The sequence below is a fragment of the Rutidosis leptorrhynchoides genome, chromosome 10, assembly GCF_046630445.1.
Source record: "Rutidosis leptorrhynchoides isolate AG116_Rl617_1_P2 chromosome 10, CSIRO_AGI_Rlap_v1, whole genome shotgun sequence".
Lineage (NCBI taxonomy): Eukaryota > Viridiplantae > Streptophyta > Magnoliopsida > Asterales > Asteraceae > Rutidosis > Rutidosis leptorrhynchoides.
In genome coordinates this window covers 249,327,803-249,350,455 of record NC_092342.1, presented here as the reverse complement: position 1 = coordinate 249,350,455, position 22,653 = coordinate 249,327,803, and the positions used below count along the sequence as shown (strand labels likewise).

The 22,653-nt window shown below is 34.1% G+C and overlaps 2 protein-coding genes across 2 annotated transcripts; both read right to left on the bottom strand.

The window, feature by feature from the left end:
- Positions 1-763: 763 nt before the first annotated feature.
- LOC139870947 (phospholipase A1-IIgamma-like) lies at positions 764-2,915 on the bottom strand. Its single transcript, XM_071858707.1, has 2 exons — positions 2,313-2,915; positions 764-1,561 (listed from the first exon to the last, which is right to left on the bottom strand). The coding sequence occupies exons 1-2, from the start codon at positions 2,913-2,915 to the stop codon at positions 764-766; spliced, it is 1,401 nt and encodes a 466-aa protein (XP_071714808.1).
- Positions 2,916-11,116: 8,201 nt separating this feature from the next.
- LOC139873639 (protein trichome birefringence-like 39) lies at positions 11,117-18,155 on the bottom strand. The gene is made up of 5 exons (XM_071861578.1): positions 17,842-18,155; positions 17,508-17,682; positions 12,997-13,172; positions 12,741-12,899; positions 11,117-11,751 (listed from the first exon to the last, which is right to left on the bottom strand). Exons 1-5 carry the CDS (start codon positions 18,114-18,116, stop codon positions 11,460-11,462), a joined length of 1,077 nt encoding a protein of 358 aa, XP_071717679.1. The 5' UTR covers positions 18,117-18,155; the 3' UTR covers positions 11,117-11,459.
- Between the last annotated feature and the right edge of the window lie 4,498 nt (positions 18,156-22,653).

The following is a 22,653-nucleotide window of genomic DNA, read 5'->3' as shown; positions in this document are numbered from 1 at the left end:
CACCACTTGAACAACGACAACATCCATTATGGATTTATGGTCCTCTCCTGAAACCTGGAGGGCACACTTCTATTAAGCACAATCGCTTCCCGGCACCTTCTAATTCCCATTCCCAACCCTAACCCACAAAATCATTACTTTCTCTATCTTGCTTACACTGAATCTGAATGGCGCACAAATAACCTCCCTACTGAAACCACCTCCTACACCTGCTCCGCCCCCAAACCACAATTGGTTCGTTTCTTATTCGTTTTTGATATTTTTTGTTTAATTTAAAATGGAGTTTAATTAAGATTGAATTTTTGTGATTCGGGTAACCCTTTTCTACTTGTTAGATATGTGGGTTGTGTGTATTTATTAATTTTAGCCCAAATTTATAACACACTGATGATTTGTAGGAATTGGGATTATTCATTGATCATTGCTGTGCCTGTGAATTTTGATTAATGTGAATATAAGGTTCTTTTTATCATAGCTTAAGCTAAAAGTGAATGGATTCCTGGTTAGTGGGTAACTCACAAAACAGATGGATCACATTGTCATTATCTATATGCATATCCAAACATGAAGGGGGTGTTTGGTTAGGGGGTTTAGTAGTAATGGTAAGCTTATAGGCTGTTAGGAAGGCTATAATAGTGTGACCCATTTGCTCAAAGTGAGTAGTGAAACAATACAACAAAGAATGTACAAATCATCACTTGAAATCCTTTGTTAAAATCCTATGTGCGTCGCGGGACGTAATTTAGCATAAAATTTCGAGACGTTAATGGTATTCATTTTCGTCATCCAACACACTTGGGTTTGATTTGACTCTATGTATAGCGTCTTCATCCTCGAACTCGTGCTCGTTTTCCTCCCCAAACTCGTCCTCGTCCTCGTCCTCGTCCTCATCTACAAACTCATCTTCATTTTTGTCCTCATACTCATATTCGTCTCGATCATCATTCTTCTTTATAGGGTAACCCTTAAGCTCGAACAACTTCCACGACCCATTAGCTCGTTGACTCATTCCCTTATTTTCTTGAATCCACCAATTCGAGGGTATCATATACTCTTCTTTCAACAAATCCGAACGCTTATTTATAAGCGCAAGGTCTCTATCAACCACCAACTTAAACTCACCGTCGATTCCATGTGCCCCCGCAAGTCCATGCAAATAAGACGCTTCCATATTATGTCTTTTCGCGTATTTTTCAGTAGCATTCATGTACTGAGATTTTTTAGTACTAAAGAATAATTCGGTACCAACATGTACGTAACCTATAAGTGGTGGTAACAAAGGTATATAGTCTATTATGTTCACAGTTCGTAAGATACGAAGATTTTCTTGCTTTTCAAGAAGTTCGCGAAGACATAAGTTTCCAAGTTTAGGGTTTCCGTAAGCAAAAACCGTTACGGGAACTGTTATTATGGGTTCCGATATCGTCTTGTTGTAGCCGTTGACTGCTATATCGCCTCCGGTTAGTGTCGCTAGGGCCCCGCCTAGACTGTGTCCAACTACAGTTATGCTCGTTTCTTCGTCCTTGTATTTTTCAACCAGATTCTGGACTGTAGTCATAACCTGAAAGTTTTTTCATAATAAGTGACCATAGTTTTTGTGAAGGTAAGAAGAACATTTTGGGTCAAAAAAGTACTTGCTTGAATGTAATATGTATCATGGGTTCAGGTTGACCTGTAAACACCTTTTTTATTTAAGAAATTTTAAAATTTGGTAATCCGGATGATTCATGTCATGATAATGTAAATAGATAAATTAGATTACCTGATAATATAAAAATAGTCAAACGGATTAAATTTTATCTATTCAGGTTATCCGGAAAAGGGGTATATGTTACTCAGATGTACACAATGTAATCAAGTTATTTCGTGACCGTTTCTAACCCTCTTAGCTAATAATATATGAAGTTTTCATTTTTATATTTCTAATAAAATAACGCATAAGGTTTTATGGTTTTATAATATAACCAGATAATTTCTAACACATTTGACTCATTTGACATGTATCTCTTTAGATTTAAAACCTTCATGGGGATACCAGTGAGAACTGTTATCCACATTCGTGAGGAGTATCTGTTACTCAGATGTACGCGGTCTAACCGGTTATCCCGTGTCCGTTTCGGACCCTTTTACCAGATGATATAAAGTTTTCATTTTTATGTTTCTAATAAAATGATTCATAAGGTTTTATGCTTTTACAATATACCCACTTGATTTTTGACCCATTTGATCCATTTTGACATGCACCTCTTTATTTTTTAAACTTTTCACTTTAATGAGAGTGAGACCTGATTTTACTTATGCACTAGACTAACCTGATCTCGAGCACTAGTTTTATTAAATCTAGAATTCGCATGACTCGAAGTATATATCGCGAAATACCCCGAATGCACTTGCACACACGTTGCGTCCTTAAATACCTTGGACGCCGATACCAACGGGAAATCAAAATTCTCGACCCATTCGGCTATCTGTATAGTTCCTCTCCAAGAAACCACAATATCTCTCCTTCCTAACAAATGTTTCGACTTGTTCGTAGATACTGCAACGTACCCCATCCAATTTGACTGCCCTAACCATGGGTCCTTTGCAAGAGATTTCAAAAGGAACGATTGAGGAGCATCTGGAGAAGTCGAAGTTGCGTAAATGTACTTAACGACGTTATACTTTATAGGGTTTCCTTTATCTATACCGACACCTGAAAACAGTTGTCTTCGTGAAAATTTGCTTGCACCGGCGTATCTTGAGCGGCGGTCAACGCAAAAAGTGTCGTAATTAGCTTGAACTCTCTCGCCGTAATGAATTAGGTAACGTCTTAAGTCGAGATCGAGAGGTTCTAATAGGGTTTTCCAGTTATCTTCTCCACTTAATTTTCGCCATTTTTTCGAGAAATTGTGTTCTTTTACCTTGTTCTCCATGTCTTGATTCTTGAAATGGAAGAATTTTGCTAGTATGAATGGATATTTAAACTCAAGGATCCAAGTAATGTAGCACTGAATCACACCAATGCTGTGTGATGGACAATTTTGTCACATAAAACTAGATTAGAATGAGAGTTGTATGACACGTAACGTAAGAACATGATTAACCTGATTTAGTTATGAAATAACATAACATTGAACACTAACCTAAGATAAAGCTTATACAAAAAAAAAAAGAACAGTGAAACTTTAATTCAGGAATGTACGTAATAATAACATGAATGAGATTATGAGAAACAATACAAGAAATAGTAACAACTGATTTCATTATTTATCTCAATATTTACAATAAAAACATACAACAGGCAAAATTACAACCAACACAACATTACAACATTGCACACTTACTTTACTACTGATCTCATTTATTCACCAAACTAGTTGCCGTTACTCGTAACACATCGCGTATTCTAACCTAGCTATACCAGCGCTTCTCGGTCACCCGTGTCACACCAGTAACACCTTTATTATCTACGCCAACTCGAGCTTGCATTGCAGCACCATTACCTCGACACTCGATACAACGTTCTATGATCAAAACCCCTTGAGGTTTAACGCCACCTTTCTCGATCACACCTCCCGTCCCTTGACGTTCATAATCTTGTTCTTGTATGCGCTTACCACAAGTTTTACAGCTGCCTTGTGCTTGATTCTTGATATCCATCCCAACGTCTCCTACGGTCTGCGTCCCTGATTTGTACCCACGGCCTGATTCGCCTTTAACCTAGAAGTTCACAAATAGACACTTGATTAGAATTCGCGTTAACAAGAAAGTTTTAAATCTGAAATTACGTAAGTTTAAAAAGTAGTTAATACTTTATATTCACCAGCTTGCGATTGTTTCCCCATTTCGGTTGCTGCACTAGCTACGACATCCCTAGTCGCACCAGCAGCTTCACTAGCAAATTCAGCTGCATTGTACCCGGCTGATTTCGCTACATCCGTTGCCATACCTGCCGCCTTTCCGACATACCCGGCGGTAGCTTTTCCCGTTTCCAAAGCGATATCAGTTCCCGCAACAACAGTGTCCCCAAGATATCTCGCCCCTTTTTGCCCTACATCCGCCGTTGTATCTACTACTCCCACTGCTGCATCCTTTACCAAACCAGCCGCCTTTCCCGCATACCCGGCGGTAGCTTTTCCCGTTTCCAACGCGATATCGGTTCCTGCAGCAACCGCTTCTCCTAGATATCTCGCCCCCTTTTGACCTACATCCGCCGTTGTATCTACTAATCCCACAGTTGCATCCTTCACCAAAGCAGCCGCCTTTCCAGCGTACCCGACCGTTGCCTTTCCAGTTTCCAAAGCGATATCTGTTCCGGCCACAACCGTGTCTCCTAGATAACGCGCACCCTTTTGGCTCACATCTGCCGCTCCCACAACGGCATCTTTCGCTACATCCTTCGCCATACCGGCCGCCTTTCCCGCATACCCTAAGGTGGCTTTTCCAGTTTCCACCGCAACGTCTTTTCCTGCCACAGCCGCCTCTCCCAAATAACTCGCCCCCTTTTCGGTCGCACCTGCCGTCCTGTCTATTACTCCCCCAACCGCACCTTCTGCTTGACCCGACAAATTTTTGATATTATCTTTCACGCCCGTCGCCGTATCACTAGTTAACTCAGCCGCCTTCCACCCCGCTACAACACCTACGTCCTTCAAAACACCCGCCGCCTTACCAACATACTCCGCCGTTTTTCTTCCCGCTTCCACCGTAACATCTTTTCCTGAAACAGCCGTTTCCCCAACGTAATTCGCCCCTCGTTTACTCATATCCACAGTCGTACCAATCAACCCGGTCGTGTTATCAACAACCACATCTCTAGCTTGACTGGACACCTCTTGCAACGTATCCGACGCACGTGCCGCCTTATTAGTAGCAAACTCAGCCGCTTCCCACCCCGCAACTACACCCACATCTTTTGCAACTCCGGCCGCCTTACCAACATACTCCGCCGCCGTTCTTCCCGTTTGAACCGTAACATCTTTTCCCGCCACCGCCGTTTCTCCTGCATATCTCGCGCCCTTTTCACCCACATCCACCGTCACATCTATCACTCCCCCAGCCACATTTTGCGCTTCACCGGTAACATTTTCTAAATTCTGTTTTACACCCGTTGCCGCACCGCTTGCCAACTCAGCCGCCTTCCACCCGGCTACCATCGCAACATCTTCCAACACACCCGCCGCCTTCCCTAAATAACCGACCGCAGCCTTCCCCGTCTCCAAAGCTGCCTTACCCGTCTCCACCGCCACATCCTTCCCCGTAACCGCCGTTTCTCCTACATAACTCGCGCCTTTCTTCCCAACGTCCACCGCCGAACCGATCAATCCCGCTGCGTTTTCCGCCACCACGTCCGTCGCTCGATTTGACACGTCCTCCAAAGTCTCCGTCACACCGGTCGCTGTATTACTCGCCAACTCAGCCGCCTTCCAACCGCCTACCACGCCTATATCTCTCGCTACACCGGCCGCCTTTCCGGCATACTCAGCCGCAGTTCGTCCCGTTTCAAACGCAACATCTTTACCCGCAACAGCCGTTTCGCCAACATAACTCGCCCCTTTTTTGGTTGTATCTACAGTCGTATCCATTAAACTTGTAGCTACATTTTTCGCTTGACTTGATACATCTTGTAATGTATCTGTCACACCTGATGCCGTATCACTAGCCAGCTCAGCCGCCTTCCAACCGCCTACTACGCCTACATCTCTTGCTACACCAGCCGCCTTTCCAGCGTACTCCGCCGCCGTTTTTCCAGTCTCCATGGCAATATCTCTGCCTGCAACAGCCGTTTGGCGGACAATGTTGGCGCCTTTTTTACCAACATTCATTGCTGTATCTGCTAACCCAGTTGTCTGACCAGAACGATAACCTTGTGCCCCTGTCATTGCAGTTGGTTGGGTTCCTGTTTTCATGTGCTCACTAATTTGTTGTGCACTTCTTCTCTCTGCTGAAGTTTGCTGACCCTGTTTCGTTTGTTGACCAGTTTGTTGTTGACTTCTTTGTTTGACTTGTTGACCACTTTGTTGACTAATTTGTTTAGCCTTTTGGTGCGACTTTTCTTCAGCAGCTCTAATGGCTTCCATTGAGTTCTGTTGTGCAGTTCCTCTTAGCTTTGAGATCTCTTCAAGAGAAGGACCTCTGTATTCACCACCTTTTTTCTGCTGCATGTGTTGTGCAGTAGTACTTGTACCTTTCTGTTGGTGGCCTTGAAGTGTTGTACCTTCAATGGTTTCAACAACCTGGTGAACTACACCTGGTGGTTGATCTACAACAGTAAATGACTCAAAATGGCTAGTCACTTTAGGGTTCTGATCCACTTGATTCTTTTTCTCCTCACTTTTGTTTTCTCTCCTCAGTTGCTGTTGTGATGCCATGATTTAACGTTTCTGTTTGTATTTGTTGATTGATGTTTTTTTTCTGATAGTGATGGTACGAATATACAAATAGTGTGTGGGAATTTTTTATATGATAGTTGTAGATTTGATAGATATATGTTTGAATATCACGTTTGTTTGGTTGATGATGAATTGCATTTTGAGTTGACGGGTTTTAAAGGAGAGAGGTGTCGGTTTTAGTGAAATGACGTGGAGAGAAATGAAACAAGGAATGGATGAGTCAGCAATCTGACGGTTTGTCGTTGTTACATATGTTTGGGTCAAGCTGATCGGTAAATAGCATCTGCTTAATTAACTGGAAAAATAATTATCCTTAATTGTGTAGTTTGGTTATATTAAAGTTACGGTATTGTATACAACACTTGATTATGAAAATAGTCTCCTTGAGACGACGGTATTGTGTATCACATATAAGATTATAAAGGTGATTCACATACTTCATTCTTGATCCATAGACACATAATACTTGATTGATTTATTTATATAACCTTACTCCAATCAAGTGTTTTCCTGTTTTAACTTTCTTTAACTACTAAACTTCTATCATTCACATTCACATTCACATCTTTAACATTATCTAACTTAACTCTCCATATCTTAACATTTTCTCGTACCCAACTTTAAACTACTCCGTATTTTGATAATTAATAATTAAAAAAATAATACAACAATAAACTTAAAATAATCACATTAAAAATAACATTACATTATTATGATTGCATTTTTAGAAGATAAATAATATAATTAAATAATACATTACTAAAAATAAAATACAATAGACTAAGCAAATTTCGAGAGCATGAAACTTTTTCGAGAAGTTTCAAATATGTTCGATCAAATTTATGCGATCATTAAGTTTTAAATCTGAATTTTCCGTGCATAAGAGGTTATTTGTGGTCTGATAATCTATTCATAATGATATCGTAATCATAACTTCGCATGCCTTCCGGGTTTTAACCTTTAATGTTTGATTTTGTTTTTCGCAAATATTATAAAAAAAGTTGATTGAATACGGTGAATTCATAATGTACGTAGAAACGTGGAGGGCACACAGGCATGCACCGGGGTGAGTCAGCAGTCGGCGAGTGGTTGTTATTCACAAGACATGGATATATCGGTGCATCATCTTAGTCCATATTTCTAACACTATCGTAAAAATCCGTACCCTTGTATATGTTATTTTTTTGTCAGTCTGTATTGAATTGAATCCATGCAATTGGAAAGTTTACACGTATTTAAAACTGATAAGATATCGATCCACATTCCAATTCGAAATCGTGAATATAAAGTAATACGTAGTATAAAGAAATACAGTGTTATCGTGAATATAAAGTAATACGTAGTATGAAGAAATACAGTGTTTGGGTACGTGTCACAAGCTTGTGATTTGGATATAAAAATGAACTTGACTACTCGTTAAGTTTCACATTTTTACAAGATTATTATATATTCATATAAATGTCATTCTATCGTGTGAGAAAATAGAACTACAAAATATATATAAATTAATATCACATTCACATTGTAAATTGTAGTGGAGTGAGGGTGAACCTGGATTATCGTATATCTCAATTAAATCCTACAAATTTTGTTCGTTGTATGAGATTTATTTTTTAGTAACTAAATAAAATATTGTAAAGCTGTTTACATATGAAAAAATGATGATGTAATCGCTTTTCTTTGAAAATGCCCGGCGATAGCTTTTTGTGGCACTACAACTAAGGATAAGGTGATGCCATTTGGTCTAGAAGTCTCTCAATATAACCATGTCAATATGTCATCGATCCTAATTATTTAGTTTCATTAGTAAAAGCTATATTTTTCCATTATCTTGTTTTCGAAGTAGGTTCCAATTTCCAAATATAAAAGTTGTGTAATGTCTTGACAGAAATTAGATGATCTTGAAATAGTAACTCACTATATGTTTGTCAAAACCACAAAGACAGATATATGTTAATTGGACTTATGTTGGAATCCTCAAACCCGCCCATTAAAAAGTATTTAAACTGGCTTTTCGATCAAGTTGGGCGTTTCAGGCCTAAATTAGGGCAGTCTTCACCAGCACTGTTTGGACTTAAAATGACACCAAAGTAAACTACGCTCCCAACCCAAGTGCTTTCTTTCATAATCGTCTTATTAATGAGAAATTCATCAACCAAGATCATACGGGGTAACCCGGTTACATTGCGTACTTCAAAGACAAATTTTAGTGAGGGCATTGGATCACAAAACAAAAATGAAATTCGTAGTCTTTTGAGTTATGAACGTTTGGACTTTTGAATCAATTTAATCGGAGTTCGTATGAAGAAAGAGTGGTGAAAGTGGCGACAACTCGTTTTTTGGAAAATAATGGTGACATCTCGCAGATTCAACGAGCCTTCATCAACAACAACAACAACAACAAAACTCAATACCACCTGAGTGGTGTATGTGGGAGGTGAGATGTAGACAATTCTTCCCCTACCCGAGAATAAAAACAAGTCATTTCTCCATCCAGAGTGAAAACACTTTCAAAAGTAGAGAAAGTCACCCCTTTCTTTATTCGGCGGATAAAGAGATTGCTTTCGAGTGGACCTCCGACCAATAAGTAGAGAATTTTTTTAAATAAAAATAGTAAAATAAAAATAAAAATAAAATTAAGACGCCATGAAAATGGTATAATCAGATTTTCATAGGTTTAAAAGCCTGCCTGAAAATCAATTTAGGCTCTAAGCGGCAGTCAAGACGCCACTTAATCGACGCTTGATGTTGCTTCAATAAATAGAGCCAAGGGACCTTGTAAACAGAACTCGAAAGGCATGCCAGGTGGGAGTTGTTGCTCAAGCAAAGAGCCAACCACCCGTAACAAACCAAACACCACTCATGCGTCTTTACGGTAGACATCCCCGAAGACACACAGCTAAATGAATATCAATCAAGCTCAGGAGCAAAGAATGTCGTCCTCAGCCATAATGATCCCATGATGCACCGAACTATACGAGACGCACATACACACACCCACACCCACCACAAACATACGCACCCACCCATACACAACCACCCACCCACACACACACACATAAGTACATAAACCTATATACATGCCAACAAACATCCGTACATAAACATAGCTACATACCTACATGAAAACATACCTACGTACATAGATACACCTACAAAACAAACAAAAACCTACATACATACCTACAAAAACAACCTAACATACATACATAGAAAAAACATACATACACAGACATAAATACCTACACTACAAAACCTACATACATACATCCATAAACATACGTACATACCATGCATACATACATACAAACAAACATGCATACATACAATAAATACAAAAGATACTCGTCTACTAGTAATAGTGGTTGTACATAATAATAATAATAATAATAATAATAATAATAATAATAATAATAATAATAATAGTAAATAATAGTTAATAGTATAGTATTAATATTAATAATTAATAATTAATAATAATAATAATAATAATAATAATAATAATAATAATAATAATAATAATAAAATAATAGTAATAGTAATAGTAAATAATAATAGTACTGCTAAGAGTAATATAGTAGTAGTAGTACTAATAATAATACTAATACTAATAGTAATAATAATATCTATAATAATAATAATAATAATAATAATAATAATAATAATAATAATAATAATAATAATAATAATAATAATAATAACGCTAACGCTAACATTAACTAATACTAATACTAATATACAACAGTATTATTTTTCATACCGACTTTGACTTTGAATGATTTTAAATTGAAAACTTTCTTAATAGTGATCTTACCCCCAATGAACAAGTTCAAAAAGCTTGTATTTATATTCGTAATTCAAAAAGCTTTTATATTCGTATTCATAATCTCTTTTAAAAATTTAATTAAATATAATAGTGGTCTTACCCCCAATGAACAAGTTCAAACCCTAAGTGAAGTGCATAGCAGGCTATAAAACTAAACCAAATAAGAAAACGTTTCTGTTATAACTTCTAACCACACTTTGATGCTTTTTGGTGATATTTTGAGCCAGTTCCTAGATCAGGCTCATAACTGGTCCATCCTTCTTCATTAGGCAAGGGGTCGGGACCATGTGGTTAAAGTACAACTGTACAATCCATTGCAAACACTGATTATGTGTATAAATAACAAAGTGGTGATGCAATATGACATATGGAAATGAGGAAAATAAACAATTAGAAAAATAACATGCTCATTTAGATATTATAGCCACCAAATATCCTTTCAAAGATGGCGTCTATGAGTATCAGTTGCCTTCATCTATGTTACTTTTGTGGTCCATTCTACATCATAGCACATATCCCCACCACTATACCATATGTTTGTAAAAGTTGTCACCAATTTCAAAATGGACAAATTGCATATGCAATGTAACAAACATATTGGTAATTTCAAAGCCAGTATCATTTAGTTTTTTCTAATTTGACGGTGTCTGATTTATTTTGTGAGCCGAATAATCTGGTGACACCCACTTTAGTGGCAGCTTGAATCGTCGCAAGCAAACTTCGATGGCCACAACTGGGTATATTTTTTTCTCATTGGATTCGAACATGAGACGGTAAAATTTTCACGCATAGAAATTAAGTTTTACTGCTAGGCTACCACCTATATAGTGAAACAAGTAAATAATTAAATCAGTTAGGACGTTGTTCTAATGAAAATACGCAATTAATTATCAAGAACATTACTCTTATACGGAGTAATTCTTTATATATCGTAAAATATAAATACAATCAAATATCAAGCTTTACAAATGAATCATCAGTGTGCTTTCCTTATTTGACAAACAATTATGACCCAAAATGTGTAAAAATTAAAACTAATGAATAAGTCATTTAGACTATGACAAAGAATAATTCAAAATAAATCACAAACACTTACTTGAAGAAACCTAAGCAAACAAACGAATCATACTTTGTCCAAGACTAACATACCATGTTTTTGCATTATACAAACATGTTATGTTAGTTGACGGCCGGACGTATATGTATTATTTGATTGTATACCAATAAATTTTACTTTGAAATCAATCAGTCTGTACGATTTAGCCGGAAAGAGCTGCATTAAGAAGTATGTTCCAAGTATCAGGTAAACCAGGTAGACACCAATGACTACAATCTAGACCAATGTGGTTGCCACTATAGTATACCGGATGAGCATCTTTTCGGTATTGTGAAAGTGTGGTGATGTCTAGCAAGTAGACGGGTTTTTTAAGTCGAGCCATAACTTTATTGAGTACAACCGAAGCCATTGGTGTACCAGCAGGGTACCTTAAACCGAAGAATGGTTGAGTTTCGCTCTTGCAAGAATTTCCTGGTTCATTCCAATCTTTTCCCCTATGAGAATCATGAAAACAACTAGTATTAAGTAGCTTGTAAGGTAAAAAAAGGACAATTTCACTATGTTTTTTCAAACTTACACCTACATTTTCCTTGTGTAATATTTACAAAATTAGTCCCATAATTACATTAAGAAGCGAATAGCTAGGGGTGTTGGTCGTTATGCTATTTGGTTATCTGTTTATTCGGTTTAGACATTTTTGAAAGCAAAAAATGAAAATTGAATTCGAAACCAAATTCAACCGAATTTTAGATTCAAAACCAAATCTAAAATTAAATTTGAATTTGATTCGGTTTCGGTAGAGTTGATATATATTTTTTTAATCTTAACAAGAATAAACAATAAAAAATTAACTTTGAATTCGTTTTCAATTTTGAAATCGGTTTGCGGTAATTATTTAAATTTAGTTTCGGTGTAATTGAATTAAAAAAAGTAAAATCAAAAATCAAAGTGATAACCGATTTCATATATGTTTCCATATAAAACGAAATCGAATCGAATCGAAAACAAATTTTAAATTCGATACTGTATGTTTTTTCTATAGTTTTTTCAGTTTGTTTTATAAATTAAACGGTTTTAAAACTGAATATTGAACACCCATATTATCAGGGCGTACTTATGTGTTGTTACTATAGTTATATATTATATATCTTCTAAATCCCGTAATTTTTTCAAACAAATGATTGGTCAAGAAGGATGGTTAAAGTAATGCCAATGATATATCCACTCACACTTTTGATAAATTCACAACTTTTATGCATTATATGTGTGTACAGTACAAGTCTGGAATGTATAAAATGAGTGGATCTATCAAATTCATGCGTGGATTTTTCATTAGCCAATAAAAGTAAAACCGAATGGTTGAATTGGATAGTTTTATCTATGTTATGATAATGAATAATGATACTGATACTCCTTGATTGATAATACATACATATGTAATTAATTCATAAATTAAAAAAATCAAAATAGGGAGAAGGCATACTCATAATGGACAGGAGAAATGCCTTGAAAGAAGACTTTAGTCTTTGAAGGGTCAACAAAACGATTGACCCATCTCGACCATGTTGTCATCCCTTTATAATATGCTACAAGTCTATTCATATCTTTATACAATTTTCCTCCTTCTTCCATGTAATCCCATCTGAAATATTTCGATTTTATGTCATTTTACTATCATAAAGTAAAAGGATTCAAAACATTGTTTACAACCATTTGAATATGGGATTTAATGGTCTTACGGTTGGTCACGACCGGTGTGAGTCCACCAATGCCACGAGTTAAAAATTAACATGTCCATTCCCTTCCACGCGTTTCCTTGTTGAATCGAATCTAGTTTTAGTAATCGATTACCGTTTTCGTTCACAAGGTCAACTATAGTCGTTGTACGGTATATCGACAATTTTAATCCATAATCCTGTCAATTAGTAGCAGCATACATTAACTCTATATTCAAAAAATTATCAAATATGTTAAATGGTTGATGTTCATACAAATGCATTGATTAGTTACCCGTAACTCTAAATTTTTAAAATACCAAATATGTTGAATGGTTGATGAGTTTTTACCTGAATTTATTTTAGTATATATGAAAAATACATAAATCTAGATAATCTAAGAAATCATTTTTAAATATCATTGATCTACATAAAATAATTTGATACTCGTATATTTGAATACTATCTAAATATATAACGTTTAGAAATTATAAGTACACATAGGAGCTAACAAATTCAAATAAAATGAACGAATGTTAATTGGTGGTAACGTAACTCGTGAGGTTAGGGAGTAAATGCCAAATAATGGGTTATTAATAATAACTGATATCCCACTCCCACATGCGAGTCACGTGACGTATTTTTGACCTGTGCTTCATTGCGACAACCTTTTACGTCAATTTCCTACTTAATTTTTGTTTCTATTTGTTTATAAAACCAAACAACAAAACATTATTCGAGATTCATAAAAATTTAGGATATTATTGTTATTTTCCTGAACATAATAAAGTAAAGTACTATACTACTCATGACAGCCTTTTACTTCAATTTCCTACTTAATTAATTGATGTTTCTATCGTTCATAAAAACAAACAATAAAACATGATTTGAGACTCATAATATTTTGGGATATTATTGTTAATTTCCCATTACGATAAAATGAAGTACTACTACTACTGCCCTTTCTTTTAGATATTTAGACCACAAACACACTCCCTTTATTATGTCCACAAAAAGCCAATGACATAGCACCTAATATTTTTTATTTATTTAATTTTTTTTTTTCAGAGCAACATATATTTTGTAAAAACTAACAAAGAGCTTAAAAATCAGAAAATAGAGATATGTAATCACATAGTTTACTGAATCTTAACTTTTTCTATCTATTTAACAATAATAATATAAAGAAATTTAGGTTTTTTTACAAAATTTGGAATCTCGAAAGAGGCCGCTTTTACGGCACCGTAACATCCTTCATCCTTCTTCCACTTCTTCTCCTCCCACATGTTAACCGTACGACCCGTGAGTGTGTGGGACCAGTAGAGGGTCGATTTTACCCCTTCTTCCACTTCTTCGTTTTACTTGAGACGGACGAAGGCGAACATAAAATTTTTATTTTTTTTGTGTGTAAAAAATATATTATTGGTAATTGTGAACTTCTATTCCATTCTTCAATTATCTAAGTTCAATGTTCAATATTTACTCAATTTTTGGTAGAAAATTAAAAATGCTGACGTTGCGTTGAGCCCAGTTCTTCAATTATTTAACGTGAGTTGTCTAAAGATTTATGGCTTTCTACTTTGGGCCTAATCTACATTTTATTTGTTACGCTATTCATTTATTATTATTTCTTTTGCTTTTCTTTACTTGTAAACTATATTTTCATCATATTACTTTACTATATTATATTTCTTTTATAGAAAGAAATAAATAATAATCAAAAGGCAGGAAAGATGATTGGAAAATTAAGCAACAAATGAAGGAGGAGTGTATGATGATTAGAGATGACAATGGATCGGATATGGATCGGGTGAGCCTATATCCATTTATTTTTTAAAATCTATATCCATATCCATATTCATTTAAATATCTTTCATCAATCCATATCCATATCTGTTGAATGAAGCGGGTAAATGGATATCCGGTGGATATTAAGTTATTCTAAGAATTTTCTTATCATGAAATGAAATCTTCAAAGTATTTTTAACAAAGATATATAATATATGTAAGATATACAAATTTAATACTATTTCACGTAGTTGTGTCTCCACAATCTATATATTCGATAACATTTTAATAGTTTATAGTGTACATATATAAGGATATGTAAATGTAATGCATATATTTAAGTAAATATGTATATATTTATATGTATATATGTATTTCGGGTGGTAAATGGATATATCCATGGATGACAAATTGTCATCCATACCCGATCCACTAATTTTTCTCATTATCCATATCCATATCCATATTCATTTATCATCCATTTAGATCATCCATATCCATTTAAATAGATCGGATCGAATGAATATCTGATGGATCGGACATCCATTGCCATCCCTTATTGATGATTGGTTGAATAACTTTAGTAATGGGCTTTAATCAAAATTGAATAATGAATAATACAACATGCTTAATTGGTGGTACCTTTAATTTGTTAGGTATAAAGGAAGACAGCTCGAAGTGTTTTTGTTTTTAATCTTACTCATTTCTGTCCAAGTAAGAAATGAAATACTTTTTTTTGTTAATCTTTAGTCACATTTTCAAAAAATAAAATTAAAAGAATTATATTTCCGTGACTTGTAACTTATGCGCGATTACTTTTTTTTCTTAGTATAGTTATTTAAAATTGTTATTTGTAAAGTACCAATGTTGTTTTTGTCTTGACAAAAACAATATGGTGTAATAAAAACAGAAAGTCAATCCTGGGTATGATTATAATATGAGGAAAAGGTAGACCACAACAACCAATAAAAAAATTGTAAAATAAAAGCAAAAAATATAAATTTAGTTTTATTAAGTTACATAAATCTTAGTCAACTAGTATATTGAAATTCTAAGATATAAGTGCTTATATAAGTTGGAAAATTAAGTTTAACAGCAATAAACACGGTAATATTATTTTCAAATTCACATAAAAATGTACTCCGTAACTTTATATGCAAAAATATACGGAGTATGTTGAAAGCCGCCGAGTAAGCGTGTGTAAATTTATTGTGCATGCACATTAAATAGTCTACGTATTTGTTTTTTGTTTTCTCCAAATATCCGTACTAAGTGATATTTGGATAACTTAAATTATTTATATTACATATTACATATAATAATTTTGTAAACATATTATTTAGATAACAAGTATCGTTATAACAATTAGTTATGATTAATGTATCGTTTAATTGTACTGTATTAGCTAACGTTAGTTTTTTATGTTACGTTAGAACAATCCTACATATAACTCTATTCTATTAACATTTATTTAAATTATATAAAATACGTTTATATATTTGGACAAGAACAAGGAAAGAAACCCTTTAAAATTAAATTTTTAATTTTGTATAAATCTAAAAGAACTAAAAATACTTTTATCTTTTTAAAATTTTTGAAACCAATAGTGAAGTGGAGTACTATAACTGAGGCACAGTTTACATGCATTGAATAACGTAAGTTCCTGAAATCAAAGAAAGACATTTGCTTTCGCAGCTAACGTAGATAAATGGACACTAAAGGCGTCCCACCAATATCCAATCATCATTATTTTGTTTAAGCTGTTGATAATTTTACGTATTTATTTATTTATTTATTTATTTATTCATTTATGGAGTATGTTTTATAAATTTATCATAAATTCTAAATGATACGTAACTCATATAATATATTTTATTAATTTATTTATATTTTTTTATTATTGAACATCAGTTTGGGATCACCCAAGAAACTAAATCACCACACGATCATCTCCGGCCATCAATTATGAAGAAAACTCGGACTAATCCGAAAGCATGACCGGTAAAAACACCCTCCCGCAGCCTCGCAGCTATGTGCGAAATGCGATATTGGGTGGATTGCAAGATCAAGGAATATCCTTGTATGCAATGTTGTCGGCCCAAAAAATCAAACTCTCAATTTGATATTGACTATTACCACTTGATTATAGTAATGTTTGTAAAGATAGTGAATTTATCAATGTCTTTATTCAAATAAGTTATACTCCGTATGTAAAAGTACAACGAAATTTTATATTCATCATGTTAAAACTAAAACTAATTAATGAAAGTAAAATTAGCCAATTAGGTAATGTTAAATTGATTTGATATCTAAAACTTAGTTATTAATAAAAAGGACTTCACATAATTTTATTTACTTTGATTTCTAGTTTAATACAAGCCTTCCCCGCCGTTACTATAAATATCAATATCATGTATAAAATAATAAATTCCAAATTTACCTTTTAAATAGCATATAAATTGTTCACATACATATAATTCCCCTTTAATTACTAGTCTGTGGTAATCTTAACCCGTCTGAATCGCCCAATTAAAAACATACATAAATACTAAAACTCTTTAACATTCAAATTCCATTGCTTTATTACTATTTCATCAAATCAAAAGAACTTCTAAATGGTTTGAACTTAGACTAAAAGGAATAATGAAACAGTAACAAAGAAAAAAGTAGAAGGTAGTTGAGATGATAATCATAATTGACCACATGAAAAATAAAAATAAAAAATAAAAAGGAGGAAGAAAACTAACCAGAAAAGTAAGATCAGTGAGAGAATTTCCAGTTTTAACAAGTGTATACTTAGCATTTGGTACCCATGAATGAATCATGCAACTCAATGAGATCCACATATTAAAACTCAACGAATCACCAACAAACATAATCTTCTTCCCCCTCCATTTTTGTAAAAAATCTTGCCCATTAAATCTACACAAAACAAATTCTCTCAAAATTCAAACCAAATCAAAACAGTCACTGAACATGATCAAAGTCAAATCTTGATCTGATCATGTTCAGTATAACAGGTGCATATTATTTATATGCACCTATTAAACAGAACAAGAAGAAGGAATAATTAATACGTACCTTGGGACGTTGCAGCCAAAAGGCTGCCACCTGTACTTAAGATACGATTTATCGGGTCTTCCGTACTTGACACAATCGAATTCGGGATCAATAAAAGGACAAGAAGCAGGGTTGTAAAGAGGGTAAGATGGATCATAGACCCATTTGCCTTTGAATAAGTTGCAAGAAGTTGCCTTTGAAGAATTAAGAAAAGAAGTGGCATTTATCTGGTAGAAAAATAAAGGCAAATACAGTGACAAGTTTAATACTAATAATAATAATGAGGATGAACCCATTATTTGTTCTTGGTTTTCGATCCAAATTGTTGATGTTGTACGTACTGATATGTTTAAATGTTACGTATATATAGTGAGAGAAGAGGGAAAGAAACAGGGTAGAAATTGGATCAAGTCTGATAATTTAATACGGATTAGTTTAATTAAGTTTTTACTAATTTAATAATGTGCAATCATAAATCATAATAATGTGCTCGTAACTAACTACAAAAAGGAAAATAATTAAATATTGAGAAAAATATTCATTTGAGTCCCAAAATTAAGTTGAGATTGAAGGGACAACTCTCATCCATTGGATTCACTTTGATCAATGGCTCAGATTAAAACTTACAACATATAATGATTTTGGGCGGAGGGGTATTTTCGTCCTTTTACTAGCAAAATATACAACCTATACCCACACTCTGGTAGTTCATTCGTTCCATCCATTATTCACACACAAACACACAGTGCGTTCTAGGGTTTCAATCGCTAGCTATTTTCCTTCAATCAACACCAATCAAACATGCCATTATCAATAATCAACATCAACGATCAACAATAATCGATCATCATCTATCAACAATGGCAAAATCTAACGATTCTCTGACCAAAAAAGCATCATCAGCTAAAAAACAAACTCCGGCCATAAATCAAGCTCAGGCCAAATCTACTGGTAATTTTTACTAGTTTTATTGATCTTTGTTCGTTTATAATCAATCAAGTGTGTTTGTATTCAATCACTTGTAATTTTTATACAATTTTTTGATCAGATTGTAATTTTTATGGTTTTCAATCACTTGTGATTAAACTGCATGTTCCGACATATGATGACGTATGACGTCTAGCTCGTAATTCACCATGTATGTTTCTTGCTTTTTTGTTACTTTTTTATATTAAAATATATACATTAGGTTAGGTTTTGATTGTTGTGATAAAGTGTTATGTTTCAGAACATTGAATAGAGTAAATGATTCTTGCAGTTTCCGTTAATGAAGTGAATTCATTGCGTGAATTGTTTGATAAGTTGAGCAATTCGATTACAGATGATGGACTGATACATAAGGTATGCTATGGTTATTTTGTCAAAATTTTTATGGTTAACTTGCTAGTTGCTAACGAGTATTATTTAAAGTCTCTGATGTGGAATCCGATCAGACAGCAACAAGATCATCATACACGAAGCTACAGGTTACAGATCATGTTCCAACCGATGATATCATTCCTGATGAACTACAAGTAACATATGAAAGTTTTGACAACGCTAGAGGAAAGTTATATCATAGTTACGTGAAGAAAAGAAATGCACGATTAACAGAGCTATGTGATACTAGTGGACTAGAGAAAGAAGCTAAGATGAAAGCTATGCATGATAGCCTTGAACGCCATAGTACCGAAATGAACACCAAACTTTCTTCATGGTCTGCAGGCAGATGAGACTATGTCTCTAGTCGTGCAGAAAGGCTCAAGTCGTGCAGAAAGGCTCAGGTCGAAGTCTTATTCTGCAGCTCGTTCTTAGGTAACAAACTATACTCGTAACAGAAGTACAAATGAAGAGATGCCACCTGTCAAGGATGAAAATTCACGGCGGTCTCATTCCTTGAAAAACAGCACAGAAGTTGTCGTATAAATCTAATCACATGTGATTGTAAAAACTTCAGATTGTATTTATTTAAAATAATTTCTTATGATTTAATATATATGTATTTTGGTACATGATATGCTAATGGTTTAACATATGTATTTTTTTTTATGGTTGGTAACATGTAAATGATATGCTAATGGTTTAGATGTGAATATATGTATTTTTTTATGTACTATGGTTGATGGTTGATTGAAATTATTAACAACTGCAGGAGATTCTGCAAGTCAATCACATGTGATTCGGAAAGCCAATCACATGTGATTCGGCATGCCAATCACATGTGATTGTGATTCTGCAAGTCAATCACATGTGATTGTGAAGACCCATCACATGTGATTGTGAAGATCCATCACATGGTTTTGGGTTTAGGGACTAAATGATTCTACAAAATGATTCAGGGTTTTAGGGTTTAGATTTTAGATTTTAGGGTTTAGGGTTTAGATTTTAGAGTTTAGGGTTTAGATTTTAGAGTTTAGAATGAATTTTTTACACGAAAGGTTTAGAGTTTAGGGTTTTGGGTTTTGAGTTTAGGGTTTTAGGTTTACGGAATAAACCTAAAACCCTAAGTGATTATATAACAAGTCAATCATGTGATTTTTACCAAGCAATCTAAAAAGAATGATTCATAAGTCAGCCAATAACTTGTGATTGTGCATTGCTAATCACTTGTGATTTTGCATGGCCAATCACATGTGATTGGCTTATCTAATCACATCTGCTTGGCTTATCCAACCCCATAGATCATATACATAACTGTTGATTAACATTATGTACTATGATTGATTGAATTTATTAAACAGCTACAAGTGATTGTGCAATTCAATCACTGGTGATTGTGACAACCAATCACTTGTGATTGTGAAGTCCAACCCATTCGATTTTGAAAGCCAATCTTGTTGTGATTATATAACAAAGGCAATCGTATGATTCTCCCAATCAATCAAATATGATTCTGCAAGTCAATCACATGTGATTCTGCAATTCAATCACATGTGATTATGCAAGCCAATCACATGTGATTTGTCATGCTAATCACATGTGATGGTAAAAGCTAATCATTGTAAAAGTCCATCACATGTGTATATATGTTTTTTTTGTTTTATGTACTATGGTTGATTGAAATTATTAAACACCTTTAAGTGATTTCACAAGTCAATCACTGGTGATTGTGAAGGTCGATCACATGTGATTGTGAAGGCCAATCACTTGTGATTGTGAAGGCCAACCCATGCGATTTTTGAGAGCCAATCTTGTGATTATATAACAAAGACGATCATGTGATTCTACCCAACTTGTGATTATATAATAAACACATGTGATTATATAATCATTTTATAACAAAGATGATTCTACAACTATTGGCTTATCCAATAGCATAAATCATTAAAACAACTGTTGACTCACCAATCACATGTGATGGATTATCTAATCAAATGTGATTGACTAATCTAATCTAATCACATGTGATTAGCTTATCTAATCAGATTGCTTGGCTTATCCAACCACATAAATCATATACACAACTGTTGATTAACATTGTGTGAAACAATAACAATAACAAAAACTAAAAAATATTTCTCTCATTATCAACTTTTGCAAATACATGTAGTCAAATCAGATATCATAATCACCAACAAATCAAACAATTTGCAATTGCATGCTGCCATAATAAAACAGACTAGCAATATGAAAGATTAGTATAACAGACTAGCAATATGAAAGATCGTGCAAGCAAATCAGCAAATCTAAGCAGTAAGCGAATCAGCACAACCAGCCTCCTTAATCTTCTTCTCTGCAGTGTTTGAAATAAGTTTTGCCTTAACAACCATTAGTTGTGAGACTAGAACCATTCCATTTCCCAAAACTTTGAAATAACCAAACTGAGTAATATCAACAAGTGGTACCTTATCACCAGAAGCTTTCTCTTTCACATCTTGTGGGACCATTTACCAAGCTTATCGACATTAATCCAACGCAAGCCAAACAATTTCTAAACCATGAGTTCAATCAGCACATCAGTGTCACATCTAATAATTGATGAACACAAATTAGGTTTCTAAACACCTAAATATGTAAAAAAATAACAATAAAAATAAAGGCATCATGAGTTTGATCAACTACATCTGATAAATACAAAAATATAATTTTAGAACTCCTACAAATAACATCAAATGCAATCACATGTGATTGAAAAGGAAAAAAATTAACATACCTTCAGCAGTTTCATCTTCATTAATTTTTTCATCACTCATATCGTATTCCGGTTCCATTCCTTTAATTGAAGGTGAAGATGAATTGATTAAACAATGAATTCGCCTGAGTGAACGATTATTTAGCAATCAAGAGTGATACAAAGTTAGCGATTTAGAACAAACAAATTGCATAAGTTATAGTGATTGAATAAGTTATTTGCATAGTAAATCACATGTTATTATCATTCATATCAAAGATTACTTAACAACAAAATACATATCATAAAACTCAATCACATGTGATTGACTAACTGGAAATTTATAACAGTTCAGTTTCTATCTTCATTCTATTAATCATTATCACTTTATATCACAGTAATGCATATCATAAAACACTTACATGTGATTTTTCAATTTTCTAACTTGAAATTACATGTGAGTGACGAAGAAATTACTCAAATTCAAAGTAAATACTGTTTCATCCAAATGTAATCACATGTGATTGAAGAAGAAACAATACACATACCTTCAACATTCTGGATTTCGATTTGTTCTTCGTTACTGATATCGATTTCTAGTTCCATTTGCTTAAATTGAAGGTGAATATCAATTGATTTTGAGAATGAATTCGTATGTCCTGCAATTTTTGAGTGATCGACTGCTTTTTTGAATCAACGTTAAAACCGTTATGGAATCGTATGATCATCAATCGGAGCAATAA